This window comes from Chenopodium quinoa, unplaced genomic scaffold, assembly GCF_001683475.1.
Source record: "Chenopodium quinoa cultivar QQ74 unplaced genomic scaffold, ASM168347v1, whole genome shotgun sequence".
Taxonomy (NCBI): Eukaryota; Viridiplantae; Streptophyta; class Magnoliopsida; order Caryophyllales; family Amaranthaceae; genus Chenopodium; species Chenopodium quinoa.
In genome coordinates this window covers 18,178,943-18,197,893 of record NW_018742204.1, presented here as the reverse complement: position 1 = coordinate 18,197,893, position 18,951 = coordinate 18,178,943, and the positions used below count along the sequence as shown (strand labels likewise).

The 18,951-nt window shown below is 35.4% G+C and overlaps 1 protein-coding gene and 1 pseudogene across 1 annotated transcript; both read left to right on the top strand.

The window, feature by feature from the left end:
• The first annotated feature begins 1,176 nt into the window (after nucleotides 1–1,176).
• Nucleotides 1,177–9,130, top strand: LOC110720847 (annotated as a pseudogene).
• On the top strand, nucleotides 1,612–3,647 carry LOC110740162 (scopoletin glucosyltransferase-like). The gene is made up of 2 exons (XM_021920674.1): nucleotides 1,612–1,684; nucleotides 3,151–3,647. The coding sequence occupies exons 1-2, from the start codon at nucleotides 1,612–1,614 to the stop codon at nucleotides 3,645–3,647; spliced, it is 570 nt and encodes a 189-aa protein (XP_021776366.1).
• Nucleotides 9,131–18,951: the final 9,821 nt, after the last annotated feature.

Genomic DNA, 18,951 nt, shown 5'->3' with positions numbered 1-18,951 from the left:
ATTAAAATTAGTGTGACCTTTGATATTATTGCGAACTTGAAGTACGACATAATGTTGAATATAGTGACCCTAACTTTAATATAGTGATGAACTTTGTATTCTTATTGACCCGTATTTTAAAAAATTTCATTATAAAAATTTAATCTCCTATGACTTTTTTTTTTTGAAAGAAAATCTCTTAAGACTTTTATAAAAACACAATAACTTTATTTTAACATAATAACCTTTATTTTAACATAGTAACTTTTTTTAATTAATAGAAGGATCATAGTGTCTCTTTATAAGTGGTCCACAATTAATTAATGTGAACCAGGTGTATTAAAGATTTTGTAAACATTTCGCATATTTAATAATATGGGAAAATTGCAAAAAAAACCACATTTTATAACACCTTTTTTTTTGTGAAAAAACACCTTATAAAAACTTTATTGTGAAAACACATCTAAAAACACTTTTTTTTTGCGAAGTAACACCTTTATCCCATTTTCAGTGTTTGACTTGGTTTTCGACATTGCACGTGTGGGTCACGTGATCTCATAAACCATCTTCCTTTAATTTTTTTTCTCTTTTCCCTCACCAACACCACCTCACTGCCACCCCTAACAACACCACCCCCTCACCGCCACAACCAATTCACTACCACCTTCACCAACACCATCTCACCCAATAAATCTGCTTTCATGAAAATTCCACCCCCAAATGCAGCCTCATCCACCCAAAAACCCCACCCCACCTCCTCACCCCCTTCCTCCATTGAAGCCCAATAGAGCAAGCACATACAAAATTAAAAAAAAAAAAATTTAAAAAAAATGAATCAAAGACATTGTGTACATTGGCCCCTTGAAATTACTCCAAATTCCATCGTCAGTGGGCAAAAACAAAGAACCCTAAGTTTTTATGAGCTAGAGCCTGATTATGCAGATTATTACACTATTAGAATCCGGGCATATTGCGACAGTTTGATTACGACGACCAATGAATTTGTCGCAAAAATTGAAATTTACGACAGTGTTTTCTAGCTGTCGTAAATTTACGACAGTTTTACACCCCGTCGTAGAATTACGACAGTTTTAGACTATTTAAACCGTCGCTGGGTATCTAAAATAAAGGCAAAAAAAATTAAAATATCTACGACAGCCTAGAATTGTCGTAAAAATGTTACAATACAACGGTTTACAATACCGTCTTTATTAGCGACAGCTTTTAGCGGTCGTAGAACACATTTTTTTTTTTAACAAATAGTGGTATATAAACCCTTCCCACTTTCCCAATCTAACCCTAGCCGCCTATCCTCTATTTTCTCTTGCTCTCTCCCTTATCTCTCTTTCTGGATCTCGTACCCTATCTCCTTCTCCTTTCATCTCTCTCTACTTCAAGCCTTCAATCTCCTCCTCTCAACTTTCTTTGCGTCAATCTCTTTCTCTTTTCCTTTCTCCATTCTCTAATAAGATGTTTAAGCTATTTCATTTTTTTTGTTTTTATTATCTTTAATTTATTTTTATTTTTTATAAATTCAACTTGATTAGACCATGAAATTCAACCTAAGTTACGAATTACACGATATAATCGACAATGGTTTCGGAGCTAAGGGTTTTCTAGACAAATTCGACCATGATAATTCCAGATCTGGAGTTTTCAAGGTCGAATTTGACCGAAAGCCCATACAAGATGAAATTTGATATAGGTATGTTGTTTTTTGTGTAATTTTTGTTTTCGTAGTTGTGGTTTATGTTTATTTTTGTTTCTTTGGAGCATTTTTCTTATTATGTCAATTTATTTATGTTATATACGGTTTTAATGGCTGATTTTGTTGTTATTTTGTTGTTTAATTTCGATTTTCTTGGTTGATTGTCGTTTATTTGAAGTTTATTTCGATTTTTTTGGGTTTATTTCGTTTTTTTAGTAAAGGGTTTATTTCGTTTGAATTAACTTAACTATTGTTTTTGGGTTTAACATTATTATTGTTTGTGTTGTTTTCATTTATTTTTGTACAATTTGATGAATATTCAGGTACTTGCATTCTTTATTTTAGTTTTTTGATTTTTTTTGGTTTAATTTCAGATCTTGGGTTTATTTTGGGTATTTTATGTTTTTCTGGGTTTAATTGGGTGGTTTACAGTGGTGGTTGGTGGTTTGTAATGGCGGTGGGTGGTTTGTGAAGGCGGTGGGTGGTATTGATGGCTTGTGGATGGGATATTTTGGGTGAATGGTTTGAAAGACGGCTGCTAGAACTAGGTTGGAAAGTTTTTTATTTTATTTTTTTTTGCGACGGCCAACCGTCGCTAAAGTTAAATTTTGCGACAGTTTCTTTGCTGTCGTAATTTTGCGATGACTTTAAGCTGTCGTAGAGTAATCTCAACGACAAAATATAAAACTGTCGCAGAAATTAGTAAAAACCGTCGTAATAATTTTTACGACAGTCAAACTGTCGTAAAAATGAATTTTTGCGACAATGCTGATTGCGACAAAATAATTACGACAGCTGACTGTCGTAACTAATTTTTGCGACGGTTTTGGCTATTTTAGCGACAAATTTCAGCTGTCGCAAAATAGCTTATTTCTTATAGTGTTATAAAAAGGTTATGGGTATAAGGGCATGGCATATAGGTCCCGTCTCACTTGTTGGAAATAAGAAAGCAAAAATAGTAGGAAACACATTGAATATGGAACTGATGCTTTCTAATTCATTCAATAATAGAAAGTTAGGCCATATAAATAGCCTTTACAAGATAAACCAAATAACTAAAATAAAGCAACTAACTAGGAAGTGGGTACTCCATGATATACTCCAACTACTTAGTTAACAAGTCCACTAACAATAGGTAACACATGACTAACGTACTTAATTTGACTAATTCTAATTAACAAATTTAAACTAAGATATTTATCCTATAACTAAGGAAACTAATACTACAGACTTGAAGCATTGACTTCAACATCACTATGCAACCACGAAAAAGAAGCTAAGTTCCAAAGAGGGAAGGTTTCTTCAATTGATGAACATGAGTGCCTCAAGTAGCTCGATTCAAAGAAGCCTAAGTCAGTTGTTTGTGTTAGCTTTGGTAGCTTAGCTAAAGTCTCAACCTTGCAACTCCAACAGATTGCGATGGGCTTAGATGCATCTGAACAAGATTTTAATTATATGGATAGTGATTAGGAAAAACAATGTGAATGGTGAGAATGAGAAAAACGAGTGGTTACCACATGAATTTGAAAAGAGGATGGAAGGAAAAGGGCTAATTATTAGGGGATGGGCACCACAAGTGCTAATTTTGGATCATGAGGCTATAGGAGCATTTGTGACTCATTGTGGGTGGAATTCAACCTTAGAAGGCAAATCATGCGGGGTTTCTATGGTAACTTGGCCAGTATTTGCCGAACAATTTTTGAATGAAAAATTGGTGGTAGAGATACTAAAGACTGGGGTTGGGGTTGGTGTTGGTGTTGTTAAGCAATGGAACATAATGGTGGAGGGGAATGTGAAATGGGAAGATATAAAAGAGGCTATAAGAAAAGTTATGGTGGGTGAAGAGGCTTTGGAGATGAGAAGTCGGGCAAAGAAGTTGAAAGAATTGGCAACAATGGTAGTTGAATTGAAGTTGGTGGATCATCACATTGTAGCATGCAATCCTTACTACATGAATTGAACTCCCACAATGTCTAAATAAATTCACACTCACTAAGAATTTGTCATTACAAGATATACATCTTTGCTTCTGTTACGCACTCACAACCCAAACAACTTCCTTGTTTGATTGGAAAGAGTCAAAGTTGTCCAAATGTAGAACAACTACAGATTTCCTTCAGATGTTTATTGTGTGTTGGATATTTTATCATAGTTATAATTTAAATTTTGATGCTCTGCCTATGTTCATTGTTTATTTTATTGGTTTCTAATGCTAAGGGCCTATTCTAATAGATTGAAATCAGCTGAACTGAACTTACGTGAAATGAATATTTTATAAGAGAAGGAAATTAGGAGCCGAGCCGAGCCGAGCATAAATGTATGAGAACAAGCCCTAAGTATCGGCATGTTTCCTGATTTCTAACTAGGACTTTTTTGCTTTCAATGCAATGAATTAACAAGAAAAAATGACCATTTTTTTCTGCCCTAGTTTGTGTTAAAATTTAGATCATTAAGGAGGATCGGAGATTTAATGTAATTAATTTAATGCACAAATTAGGGCCTTCAGTAATTTAATGTAATTTAATTGTGTATTGATTGAATGGGGGCTATGTATTAATTGAATGGTAGCTGGTTTGTCCTACTTACTCCCAACGTATGTGATTAATTGTCACTTCAACAAAAGTGTACATAGTTTAGAGTATAAACGACGACCAAATGAATACCACACTTTTCTTTATAATTAATTGTCCTAATGAGAGTAGATTAATGCAAGTATTTAATTAATTGTCACTTCAATAAAAGAGTAGTTTAAAGTTTTAACGATGACTATATAATATGAATGAACTGGAGTCTTCGCTATTATGATGTAATAGTTATTGTTGCATACCAATTTATCACTTTGGATGATGTCCAGTTTAAAATTTGTGTCTAATTGTCTATCATGGTACAAAATTATTCTAATGAGAGTTTTGTCGTTGTTATTAGGAAATTTTGTGAAAAACTACCTATTATAGTTCAGAATTTGCGAGAAATTATCTATTAGAAAAATGTTGTAATTGACTACCTAATTTTTTAAAAATGTTGTAGTTTACTACCTTACACCGGATTATAAAGGAGTTTGACCAAAAATCTCCAGCATTGACTTGGTTACGTGACACTTAATGACCCTTTTCTTTCCCAAATTTTCTCACAATTTTCCCACGTGATGGTCACTAAGTGTCATGTGACCAAGTCAACGCCGGAAAATTTTGGTCAAACTTCATAATCCGGCGTAAGGTAGTAAATTACAACAATTTTCAAAAGTTAGGTAGTCAATTATAACATTTTTTTAATAGTTACTTCGTTCCTCTATAGCATTCTCTGTTTTTTTTTAAAAAGTTCTTTTCATGCTTGTTGATGCATTATTTCAATGAATAATATGTTTAATTACCAATAATATATACAAATAATAAACATTTGATATTAAAATGCTATAAATCGAGACGAATCTAACAAGGTCTAACATGGCTATAATTTCTCTTAGATATAAATCATCTATGCTAGTCAAAGTGAAGCAAATGACTTGTAAGAGTCAAATCATAGCGGCAAGTACTAAAAAAACGGAGATTTTTTTTTTTTTTTATAACACAAAACTATGTACTTTATTACTTATAGTGTTGTGGGTATATGACTTTAAAATTCAATAGCTAAGTTGGTTTTTACATAAATGCATAAATAATTAAGTGAGAACTGAGAAATACTCAGTTTAATTAAATCACAAAAGGTTAACAAATAATGATGTGCGAATAGTACCTTAGAATTTCCAAACATAGTAACGGTCAAAATACAAATAGAGGAACGAAGTACTAGTACTATATAGTAGACCTGGCAAATGGGTCATTCGGGTCGGGTATAGGTCGGGTCATTTTCGGGTTAAAAGGTTATCGGGTCAAGTTTGAGTCGGGTCGGGTCATTTCGAGTTTCAGGTTGATTTCGGGTCGGGTCGGGTATCGGGTTGACACTTCGTGTCGGGTCAAGTTTGGATCGGGTCAATTTTTGGGTCGGGTCAATTTTCGAGTCCAATTTTCGGGTCGGGTCAACTTCGAGTCAAGTCATATTCAGGCGATTTATTGGGTTAAATTCAACTATGTATATATATTTATTTTTATTTTTTTTGACGAAAAACTCACTATATTTATTAAGGTTTTTTTTTCATGGATTATAGTAATTGTTTGACTTTTTTTTTTTTTTTTTTTGTGTGTTTTAGATTGAGAATCACTTTCAGAATCTCTTGAAACTAAGAGGGATGCTCTAACTAATTGAGTTATACCTCACTCTCTTATTGATCTTAAATTTAATAAGTACTCTTATTATCATTGTCATTGTTGTAATAATTTCTTTGAATTATTCTTATACTCCCTCCGTCCCAAATTACTCTTAACGATTTAACATTTTACACTATTCACACATCTCACTTTGACCATATTTTTTTAGCTATTATATGAAAGTCAATGTAGTCATGTAAGATGTTGTTGGGTCTATTTTAATGTATAATTTCCTAATATAAACTTTTTATAACTTATATAATTATTTACTAAAAGAAATTAAAGGTCGGATCATTTTCGGGTCGGGTAAACTTCGGGTCGGGTCATCTTGGGTTGTTTCGGGTTGGGTCATTTCGAGTTTTGGGTCAAGGTCGGGTCAGTTCCACTTCGGGTTGGGTATGGGTCGGGTCGGGTTAATTCGGGTTTTAGGTTAATATCGGGTCACTAGTTTTGGGTCGATTTCGAGTCATGGATCGGGTCTGGGTCAGGATTGCCAGGTCTACTAGATAGTAGATACCCCTTATTATGGACTATATATCTTATTACAACAAAGAGTCAAAGATGAGACTCAAATGAGACAAACAACAATATGCCACAAAATTATGTGTTTATCGGCCACCCATTGCAATATTGCATGTAGTGCATATGGGTGCAAATGTTACACGAATTTGAGAAAAGGATGAAAGGAAAAGGGTTAATCATAAGGGGATAGACACCTCAAATGTTAATTTTGGACCACGAAGTTATCGGAGAATTCATGACTCATTGTGGATGATATTTGACAAGGGATATCATGTAAGGTTCCTATGGTTATAATTTATAACTTGGCTTGTGTTTGATGAGCAGTTTTATAATGAAAAATTAGTGACTCAAGTTTTTAGGACCGGGGTTGCTATCGATGTTAGAAAAATGAAATAGAATAGTGGAGAATGTAAAATAAGAAGATATAAAGAAAGCTATAAGAGAATTATGGTGGGTAGGGTCATTGGTGGGTGAAGAAGCTTATGAGATAAGAATCCCGGCTAAGGGAAAAATCTTGTATGGATCCAGGGTCTATACATGCGTAACAAACAATATTTTAAACATAGTATTTTTAATATAGTGACATTTATTAATACTTGTGTGACCTTTAATATTATTTTTAGTCGAAGTTATGTTATAGTATAGTGACCCTGATTTTAACATAATGATCTTTATATTTTCTTTTTTAAACATAATGATCTTTATTAATTATAAGTGAAATTAGGGTAAAATAACACAAGTCTTTCAATTTTTATTTTTTTCCCATTATTATTTCCACAGGTTATCAAGAACTGCTAGGAAACGGCAACTTCTGGCTCAATCTTTATTCTAAACCATATATTAAAGCGGAGCATGCATCCAAATATGAGTATGCAAACAAATATGCTGACTTTTGGACTGACATAAGCATAAGAATGTACATACATGCTTTCTTCAATTTTATATATAGCTTTATAACATTATTAACATAATCTAAGCAACATAATCCCTAGCTTTAAATAAAATAAAAATGGTTGCTGAAGAATCACAAAGGCTTCACATAGTCTTCTTTCCACTTATGGCCGCTGGCCATATGATCCCAATCTTAGACATAGCGAAAATTTTTGCAACACACCACGTCAAAGCTACCATAGTCACAACTCCTTATAATGCACCAATCTTCACAAAACCACTAGAAAGTTATTAAGAATGTTGGTTCTCCAATTGATGTTGAAATCATCCCATTTGATTCTAAAGAAGCAGGCTATCCTGAGGGAGTCGAAAACTTTGAGCAATTTACTTCAGATGAAATGGCTTTGAAGTTTGTAAATTCCACCTATGTGCTACAAGAATCACTAGAGAAAGTGATAGAGAAACACAAGCCTAATTGCCTAGTTGCTGATATGTTCTTGCCTTTCGCTACTGATGTAGCAGCAAAATTTAACATACCGAGGTTAGTATTTCATGGCACTAGTTACTTTTCACAATGTTTGATGCATGCAATATTTAAGTATGAGCCTCACAAACAAGTTTTGTCCGATGAGGAGGAATTCGTCATCCCCCACTTTCCTCATGAGATAAAATTTATAACATCTCAATTACATCCATCCATGAGAGGGCTAGGAGATAAACAGATCAATGATGAAATGATGAAAATACTAAGTCTTGCTAAGGATGCTGAGGAGAGGAGCTTTGGGTTTATTATAAATAGCTTCTATGAGCTAGAGCCTGATTACGCTGAGTATTATACCAAGGTTATGGGTAGGAGGGCATGGCATATAGGTCCTGTTTCACTATGCAACCACGGAAAAGAAGCTAAGTTCCAAAGGGGGAAGGATTCTTCTATTAGTGAGCATGAGTGCCTCGAGTGGCTCAATACAAAGAAGGCTAGGTCAGTTGTTTATATTAGCCATGGTAGCTTAGTAGAAGCCTCAACCTTGCAACTCGAAGAGATTGCAATGGGTCTAGAAGCTTCCAAGCAAGATTTTATCTGGGTGGTGAGGACAAACAATAAGGTGAATGGTGATGAGGAGGTGAAAAATGAGTGGTTACTACACGAATTTGAAAAGAGGATGGAAGGAAAAGGACTAATTATAAGGGGATGGGCACCTCAAATGCTAATTTTGGACCACGAAGCTATAGGAGCATTTGTGACACATTGTGGGTGGAATTCGACTTTAGAAGGCATGTCATGTGGAGTTCCTATGGTAACTTGGCCAGTATTTGCCGAACAATTTTGTAATGAAAAATACATCACATCGATATTAAACACCGGGGTTGGTGTGGGTGCTAAGCAACATAATAGAGTGATGGAGGGGAATGTGAAACGTGAAGATATAAAGGAGGCTATAAGAAAAGTTATGGTTGGTGAAGAAGCTTTAGAGATGAGAATTCGGGCAAAGAAGTTGAAAGATTTGGCAACAGTGGCTTTTGAAGTTGGTGGGTCATCATATTGTAACATGCAATCCTTAATGCATGAATTGAGCTCCTATAATACCTAATTATATTCACGAGCACCTAGTATAATTAAATTGCTAAAATCTTTACATATGTGATTTTGCTATTCATTCACAATATTAATTAATAACTTCGTTGTTTAAACAACTATAGATCTTTGTAAGATGTTAAATTATTACATTGTGGCCTGGGTTGGATATTGTGATGTATAGTAAGAATTTGAATCATGGTTGCTTGCCTATAATTTGCTGTTTCTTAGTTTTTATTTGGTTTGGTTGTTAAGAATGAAGATCTCTATAGGGCCAAAACCCTCACGGTTCAACTCGGCCCGAGTAAGTGGGATGGACAATTTGGAAAAGTGGGAGAAAGTTAGCGAAATCCCACTACCCCAAATTCTCATTAGTGGGAATTGAACCTTCAAACTCATGATTGTAAGGTACTTTCCTTTCTATTAGACCAAATTTGGATTAATACTTTAAAGTGTTGGTATGTAATGTTGTTGAAGTAGTATACTCGTAGTATTCTCAATTCTCAAACAACACAAGTAGATGACAGAGCTGATAAAGGCTACACATACAATTGTTGTATGTGGTCCCTACATACAACCACAATTTGTCATGTTTTTATTAGTCAAAATTATGGGTCCAAGTTTCATTTGAATTCAATTTATATTTGACTCATAGTTTTCTTCCCTTTTTTATGATGTGTTAAATTTCTAATGGTATTGTATGTAGGGACCCTAAACAGTGATTGTATGTGTATCAGCTCTCGACAGAGCTATATATTTTGTAAGTGATTATTACTCTTACAATGGAAGTTCCTTAGATTTGCGAGATAGATTTTCTCTTTTACTAACGTCTAGACGGGTGTAGCACAAGCCCAAATAAGTATTTTGATCAACATGTTTTGAAACAGTTAAAAAAAAATTAGCCAAAAATCACATGTTTTTGAATTTGAAGAGAAGAGCTAGATGACATGTATCCTGATTTTTTACAAGGACTTTTTGCTGTCTATATTTTGATAAAGTCAACGCCATGAATCAGTAAGTACGTATAAAATAAACCATAAGTTCTACAAGTGATCACTTGTTTTGAACTTGGTTATGGTATGGTTTTGTACAAGTTAACAAGAAAATAATGTGCATAATATCACATTTAATGATTTTAGAGAGTGAGGGATAGCTCAAGTGGTTAGAGTTTTTCTAGTGGTTAGAGTTTTTCTCTCAATTCCAGGAGATCTTAGATCGATTCTCACCCGCATCATTGTGTTTCTCTAAACACGAAAAAAAACATTTAATGATTTTAATCTTCCTATTTAGTTTAAAGTGCTATAATGGAACTTGAAATTAATCAATCGAATACCTTCTGCTCTGCTTAGCGGCACATGAAAATGAAAATGTTACATACTAATACACCGAAAGAAAACCAAGGAAAATAGAAGATTTAATGTAATTTCTTAGACATCTCCTAGTTACAAGTTATATATGTTGATCCTAACTCATTGGGTCTTCATTTTTCCTTATTCCTTTTCATTTGTATTTATTCATTCAAATCAACGTTATTTAGAAAAATTTGTCTAAAAAGGACTAATATATTCACTATTTTGTCTGGAAAGACCTTTTATGCTGAAAGTTGTCTAAAATGACCTTATAAATATGTTTTGTTGTTTATAAAGACATTGACATCGAAATCAGGCGTTTAACTTTGATTCTCCGGCGTTGAACCCCCATGTGCATGTCACGTGACATTAAAAAAATTACCCTCTCCCTTTTTTCCCTTTTCCCTCCAACCCCAGCCTTCAAAACACTAGCAAAGTCAAACGCCGGATTCCAATGTTAAGGGGAAAAAAGGGAGAGGGTATTTTTTTTAATGTCATGTGACATGCACGTGGAGGGTCAATGTCGGAGAGTCAAAGTCAAACGCCGAATTCCGATGTCAAGGTCCTTTCAAATAACAAAACATACTTATAAGGTCCTTTTAGACAACTTTCAGCATATAAGGTCATTCTAGACAAAATAGTGAACATATAAGTCTCTTCCAGACAAATTTTCCAGTTATTTATAAGGAATTTTTACAAAAAAATGCCTTTTGTAAGAAATTTATGCAAGAAACCACATTATTATTATTATTATTTATTATTATTTTGCAATGACATACCTTAATCAACTTTTTTTTTTTCAATGACACACCTTAATCAATTTTTTTTTTTTTTGGCAATGACACTTTTGGCCAGAAAAGAGGTTTGACCCTATTTTCCGACGTTGACCTGACGTGAAAGGCACGTGACCTCTGAAAACCACTCTCCAACTATGCCAACCACCAGAACGCAACTGAAACCTCCTTACCCACCCCACCAAAACCGCCTTACCCATCCTACTGCCACCGAAACCACTCTCTTTGGTAGCGTTCTGGTGGATTGCGTCATGTGCCTCGCACGTGGTCGGGTCAACGCTTAAAAACATGGCTAAACCCTCTTTTCTTGTCATAGGTGTGACATTGCAAAAAAATTTTGATTAAGGTGTGTTATTGCAAAAAAAAAAAATTATAACGTGATTTCTGGCAAAAAGTTACTTATAAAAGTTGGTTTTTTTGCAAAATTTCCTTTTTTTTTAATGATAATTGTAAATTATGTACTTTTACGTAACTCTATTTTATGTTATTACAATAATATAGTACTTGTATTTTTTTAAAACAATTTATAGTACTCTGTATGTGAGAAGAAAACTGGAAAGTGGAAACCATGCTCTCATAATTAGTATGCCAAAATCAATTTTCCAATCATATCAATTATTGCTTTATTGGTTTAACAAAAATCACTTTCAAAATAAGCGCATTATAATTTCATTAAAGTTTTCGTATAATATAAGTGTAAATAAGTATAAGGTGGAAAGGACATACTTCCTCTGTTCTTTTTTACTTGACCTGTTTCTTTTATCACGTTTGTCAATGCAAAACTTTAACGATCAATAACTTAAATTCTCCATAAGTAAAAATTATAAAAGTTATATATTATGATGGTACTTATTGAGACGAATAACAAAAAATCATACATGAATATATTTTCCCTTACATATTATTCACAAAAGACGGTCAAAGGAAGGATGGTGAATAGTGTAAAAGTCAAAGTGGGTCAAGTAATAAAGAACGGAGGAAGTAGTTTTGTTTTTTATTTATTAATATTATTATTAGGAAATTTTGATTTTTACCACCTTCAAATAACGACTTTATTGAATTTACCACCTCCAAAAAAAAAAGATTTACTTTACCACCTTATAAAAAAATTAAACATCAGTTTTCCCACCTAAGCCTAACTCTGGTGACGGAAACCACCAGTGGGGCCCGCCATAACAGCTAGTTTTTGAAATTATCCCCAAATTCTCTCGATTTTCCTCCTATTTAAACAACCTTCTTCATTTCCACATCAAATTGTTGAAGATTGAAGTTTTTTTTTGCGATTTTCTTTACAAATCCTTAATTTGGGTAGTAAATGAGCCAAAGTTCATCTTATAATTTGCTTATAGCTTGGTTTTTGGTCTGATTTGTATCCTTAATGGCTTAAGGATTGCAAACAAAAACGTGTTTGATCTTATAAATACCGAATCCGTGGATGAGCAACAACAATTACTCGTACCTGAGCTGCTTCAATTTCTGTTTCCTGAACCTGATTGTTATATGACAGAGGTTTCAGAAAACAAACGGCGACGAAGAATAGATTCGACTTCTGGAAAAAAATTGTTCTCGTAATTCGGAGGTAGTGTGACCATTTCTACTGCCAAATTTTCATTGAAGTTAATTGCATTTGAACACAATTACCATAATCTAACCCTAATTTTACTGCCTAATTGAAATATCAAAAACCCCCAAATTAATTTACACTTACATGAACCCTAATTATTTACAATATGAAATTGGGGTTGAATTAATAACAGAAAACATGCAATTTCAATTATACTTAGCAGTTGTAACATAATCACACAAACAATTGCAAAAAATTACAACATAATTCATGAAAATTGCTTACCTTTTCGCTGTTTGTCGTCGAACAATTCAATTGATTCAGGGCCGAGTACAATCTTCAATAATTTGATAATTTGAGGATGTGGGATTGTTAAGGATCACCCAAAATCAGAATTTGTGAAGAAAATGGCAAAAAAAAACTTCAATCTTCACGAAATAGATGTAGAAATGAAGAAGTTAGGTTTAAATCAATGGGAAATCGGGAGAATTTAGGGATAATTTCAAAAACTAGTTGTTATGGCGGGCCCCTCTGGCGATTTCCGTCACCGGAGTTAGGCTTAGGTGGGAAAACTGATGTTTAATTTTTTTATGAGGTGGTAAAGTAAATCTTTTTTTTTTTTGGAGGTGGTAAATTCAATAAAGTCGTTATTTGAAGGTGGTAAAAATCAAAATTTCCTTATTATTAAGTATTCTATAATTTCACCTAACCTAAACTCATCAATCGTCTACTTTTAGCTACGCAAATTTTACACAATTTCTACGTTGAAATCATTCAAGTGACAATGGTATTTGGTGCTCGAAGATTTCCCACTACCATAACATTCCAAGATTATTTAGAAGTGCTCAACTTTATACTGTCCTTTTTCCATTAATCTAAACAATAAATTCAAAACAGATTGCAGATTTTTGGAGTAACATAATATTTCTTCCCTTTCATAAATAGCTCTATAAGTATAACTTAAGTAAACAACAAAATCCCTTGCATAATAAAAAGGAAAATTGTAACCTAATAATCCCACCTTTAGGTGGTCTTCCACAAACAATCCCACCTATTCCCCCTATCTTCCATTAACGATCCTTCACCTATTTAAACCGGTTAAAAAATTAGATTGCTTAGAACAACCGGTTTCTTCTAATTTAATTTCCAACCGTTAAAAAGCTTATACACCATTAATGCCTTCTCCCCTGTTCTTCTCTGAGAATTTTATAAATTGCCCCCCCCCCCCATCAATTAATTTTTTCATCTTTCTTCATCTTTCTTCATCTTTCTTCATCTCATCTCTTCTCTTGTACTCAAAGCTTTCTTTTATTTTTTTTTTCCAGTTCGCTATCAATGGCAAGTCATAATTCAATTGGCTCCTCTTCAAGGTCGAGGTCGAAGCAAACCTCGTCTTCTCAGGTGGTTTGCTACCACAATGAAATTGCACCACTGAGGACAGTGCGCTACGATGGTCCAACAAAGGGGAAGCGGTTTTTTGGGTGCTCATACTGGCCTGTAAGTATTTGCGCACCAAATTGTTGTTTTTTTTTTAATTTGCTTTGTTATTGCTGTAATAGCCTAATTTGGGTGATTTGTAGGAGCAGAGGACTTGTGGCTTTTTCAAGTGGGCTGATGAGGTGGATGATGTTCGTGATCTGCAGCATTTGGTTATGGAGAAGGAGACCAGAATTTGTGAGCTTGAGTTTGAAATGGACATGATGAAGGATAAAGTGAAGAGGCTCAAGGCAAAGAAAGAGAAGCTGGTTGAAGAGGTGGAGGAAATGGGCATTGCAACGACTGAAACAATGTTTGAACTCAAGGAAACAACACTGACAAAAGGCTAATGCTTATTCTGGTCTTCTCTTGGGCATTTTTCACCCTTGTGCTGTTGATGAAATAGGGTGTGTTGATGATGGGGTGAAGGTAGTTTTTTGGGGTTGCTGTGAAAGTGTAGTATAAGTTGGTTGTGGGTTGGTTGGGACATCTGTATTTTGGGTAGTTTTCAAATGTGAAAGTGTTTGGTTTTTTTGCTTAATTTGGCATGCTAGGTATTCAGTAGGCTAGACTTGACTTAAAGAAGGAAGTAGGGCTTGACTGTAGTGTAGGTGCTGACCTTCACTGACTTTTGTAACCATGGCAATTTCAATGAATATATGACTTATGTTGCTTGGTTAAATTGTTGTTGCTGAAATTCTTGCAATTTAATTGTTGTTGCAGCCACTGTTTTAAACACTTTAATACAACATATATACTATGAAAAAATTGCACAAACAGAGAGCATATATAGCATAACATGAAATTCTTCAAAATACAAGACAAACTCTGTTCAAATGAAGATACATAAACATAGGTTTGAATTGCATAAACTTAGGAATGTCATTGATCTTAACTAACTAATACATCCTTATTGCATGTTGTTCTAATTTGAGGAACCCTGACTGAAGTTGTAGGATAAAGTAGTGGCGTATGCTGAAACATCTTGAGGTCCTGCACTTCCTGGTGGCTGCATTGAAAAAAAAAGGAGTTAGTTTTGTTTCCACATAAATAGGCTTTGTAATAAAATAGTCAATAAGTTACTGTCATACATTAGTGAATGTAGAGCCATCTGATGTCAAATAAACACCAAAACCTTGGGGGACCTGATTTCTTCCTTTGCCTCTTCCACCCCTTGATCCTCTACCACCCCTTGTTCCTCTACCACCTCTGTTACCTCCTGTTGTTGTGGTAACACCTCTTCCCATACTGCCTGAAGCTTCCCCTCCCCTACCAGTTCTCCCACCCTTACTAGTTGGAGCATCCCTTCCCCTAGCTCTGCCAGTTCCCCTTCCAGCTGAGTTGTCTCCCCTGCTGATCACTCTACCTGCTGATCATCTTGAAGGTTCAGTTGTTGCTGTTAGATGAGTAGAAGAGCATGGGTGCATAGGTTGGGAAGCTGCAGCCTCTTTCCTTGGCCTACCCCTTGCTCTCTTTGCTGGAGGCTCATCTGGGGTTTGTGGGGCTTGTGGCAGAGTAGTTCCTCTGTTAGGGCACCTTCTCTTATTATGGCCCTTTTGTTGACACACAGAGCATGTCATTTCCATGCAATGTTTGGTCAACTTTCCTGGCTTTTTAGGGTCCTCAAATGGATCCTTTCTTCTATTCTTCCTTGGCCTTCCTGGTCCTACTTTGATGGGGGGTGGATCCATACTCAACTCTGATTGAGGCCAATGCCTTTACCTTCAATTGGAGGGATTGAATTCCCATATGCTTTCAAGTACATCTCCTTCTTATAACACTCATCAACATAATCTTCTGCCTTCTTATGACAGAAAAAAACTGCAGCCACTGCATGGCAACATGGGATCCCACACATGTCCCATTTTCTGCATGTGCAAGTTCTTTTTTCTAGGTCCACAGACATAGTGTCCAAGATATGGCTCACTTGAAACACACTCTGTGAAGAAGGAATGACCTCACAATTAGCAGCTTCCTCTTTCTCTGATTCTAGCTTCTTCTGAATCCTTGGACATAAAACACTCTTCCATTTTTCCATTTCCTGCCTCTTAATCACCAACCTCCTCATTACAGCTGCCCTTATATCATCCAACATATAAAGCAAATGTTTTGCCCTAGCATTAATGATATACCCATTAAATGTCTCAGCCATGTTAGATGTGATGGCATCTGCCTTCACATCAGTTTTCAAAAATGCCCTGCAGAAGACATTTGGGTTATAACTTTTGAAGCCTGCAGCAGCTGCAGCATTAGTTGTCTCCAACTTATTAAGTGCATCTCTATAGTCAGCTTCACTATATGACTTTGCACAGCTCCAAAACATCAATTTCATTTCATCACCTCTGAAATTCTTGTGCCAATTTGAAAAAATATGTCTTGCACAATGTCTGTGCTCAGCTTGAGGGAGTGTCACACTAACCCCTCTTAGAATGGCCTAGTAAAGCAATATGTATTAATGAATTCAGCAAAAAAAAAAAAACCAACATAACCAAATATATGTATTAATGAATTCAGGAAAAAAAAAAAACCCAAAAACAGTTGAAGTTTATACCTGATGCTCATCTGACACAATCACAGTTCCAGAACCATCACCAAGCTGAAGGCTTTTGCTGAGGTTATTCAGAAACCACTCCTAGGAAGTATTATTTTCACCCTCCACCACTGCCCAAGCAATTGGGTACATCTGATCATTCCCATCTCTGCCTACAGCAGACATCAACTGTCCCCCTAGGAATGTCTTCAAAAAGCAAGCATCAACACATATAATTTTTCTGCAACCCTCCATCCAACCTTTTTGCAATCCCTCAAAACAGACATACAACCTCTGAAAAATCTGTGGTGGCTTATTCTTGTCCATGTATGTGACTAAGTCCAACTGTGTGTTTGGACTGGACCTTTTCAAGGCTTCAAGATACCTGCCAACCTTCCCATAATGCTCTCTCATGGAGCCATGAAGCCTTTTGTGAGCATGCCACTTTACCTTGTAAGCAAACTCTTTCCTAATGATAACCCTGTAAGCTCTCCTGACTGTTTCAATGATCTCTTTAGCTGGCCAATGAGGCCTAGCCTTAAACACATCAAGTAGTTGTTCTGCCAACCATGACCCTTTCAGCTGCTTGTTTTTCTCCATAGTTCTGATGCAACTATGGTTTGACACTACTGTTTTAACTACAAAGGAACCTCTCCAGGAGTCCCAAGAGGCATACAACCTAAAAGGACACCCTTCACTGCACCTCACACCAATTCTTTGTTGCCTACTTTTATTTGCTGTCACAATAGTTAGATTTCTACCTTGAAAAATTGCAAACTTAGCAACAGCTTGCTTGAAGTCCTCCCTAGTTGCAAATCTATGCCCAACTAAACCATACAGTAACTCATCTAAATCAAAGTCTTCCCCATCTAAATCAAAGTTAGCTTGATAAATCTCATAATCACCTAGCCAATCCTCTTCCTCATACTCATTTCTGAGATTAACCTCATCCTCATACTCATATGCATCAGACTCACCCTCCAAATCATCTTCTAACACATAATCTCTATCATCATCATCTTCATCACTTCCTAAACCATACAGTAACTCATCTATGGCAATGGGGCTATTAGGTCTGTCTTCCTCCCAATCATAGTCCCCTGACACTTCACATCTAATGAATTCAGAATGAGGCTCTAATGTGTTTTCTGTTTGAGTTGGGGTTGCTGTTGTTTGACTAGGGTTTTCAGGTAATGAAATGGAGGTACTAGATCTAGGAAATGGTTGAAGTTGTTTGTTTGTTGTTAGAGTGGGGACCACTTCTACTGCTTTGCCTTTCGACTTTTCCAACACGTGCAGCTTCTCTGAAACTGCACTAGATGCCTGACTCAAAATGCCAACTCTCTTAGGTATCAATTTTTTGGGCCTATTGGGCTCATGTTCTATGGAAACAATGGCTGAAGTGGGCTGGGTTGTGGTATTGGATCCAGTCTGGGATTGTTTAACAAATTCAGGCTGAGCATCATCAACAACTACATACAAGTCTACTGTTCTGTTCTCCACCATTACCCTACCCAATTCTCTGAATTCATCATCAGTAAATGCAGACTTTAACCCACCCCTTAAGTCAAGTGCAGGATTTAAGTAATAAAGTTTGAAATTTCCAGAATAATTACCACATTTAGCAACTAATTCCTTCATATAAAACCAACACAACTCATCAACATCAACATCAAAAGTTCTGAACTTCCCTCCCAAATAAACCCAGTAACCATTACTGTCAAATTTAAACTTCCCACCATGATATATTTTCAAACATGCAAGACCCATTACAATACGCAAACAGTCTCAATAACTACTTAAATTACTCTTCACTATGTTAATCGAAGCTATCTTCGTTTAATTGCTTTAATTCGCAAATTTAAGAAAGCTAGGGTTTGTCGAAAATTTACCTCTAATTAGCCCACCTTGAATTGCTGTGCTAAGGACCTTAATTTCCTTCAATCAATGAACAATTGCAGTCCTTTCGATGAAGATAAGTTTCTGAAAGTTAATTTTTTTTTTTAATTGTTACTTTGTTTCATAAAAATGGCGAAACTTATGTTTTTTTTGGGGGAAAACCGTTGGAGAAGAAAAACTTTAGGGAGGGAAATAGAATAGGTTCACCGGTTTAAGGGGTAACCTGTAAAAAGGATCGTTAATGGAAGATAGGGGGAATAGGTGGGATTGTTTCTGGATTTTAGAAAGGTGGGATTGTTTGTGGAAGACCACCTAAAGGTGGGATTATTAGTTTACAATTTGCCTAATAAAAATGATAGCCGAAGAACCACAAAGGCTTCATGTACTCTTCTTTCCACTAATGGCCGCTGGCCATATGATCC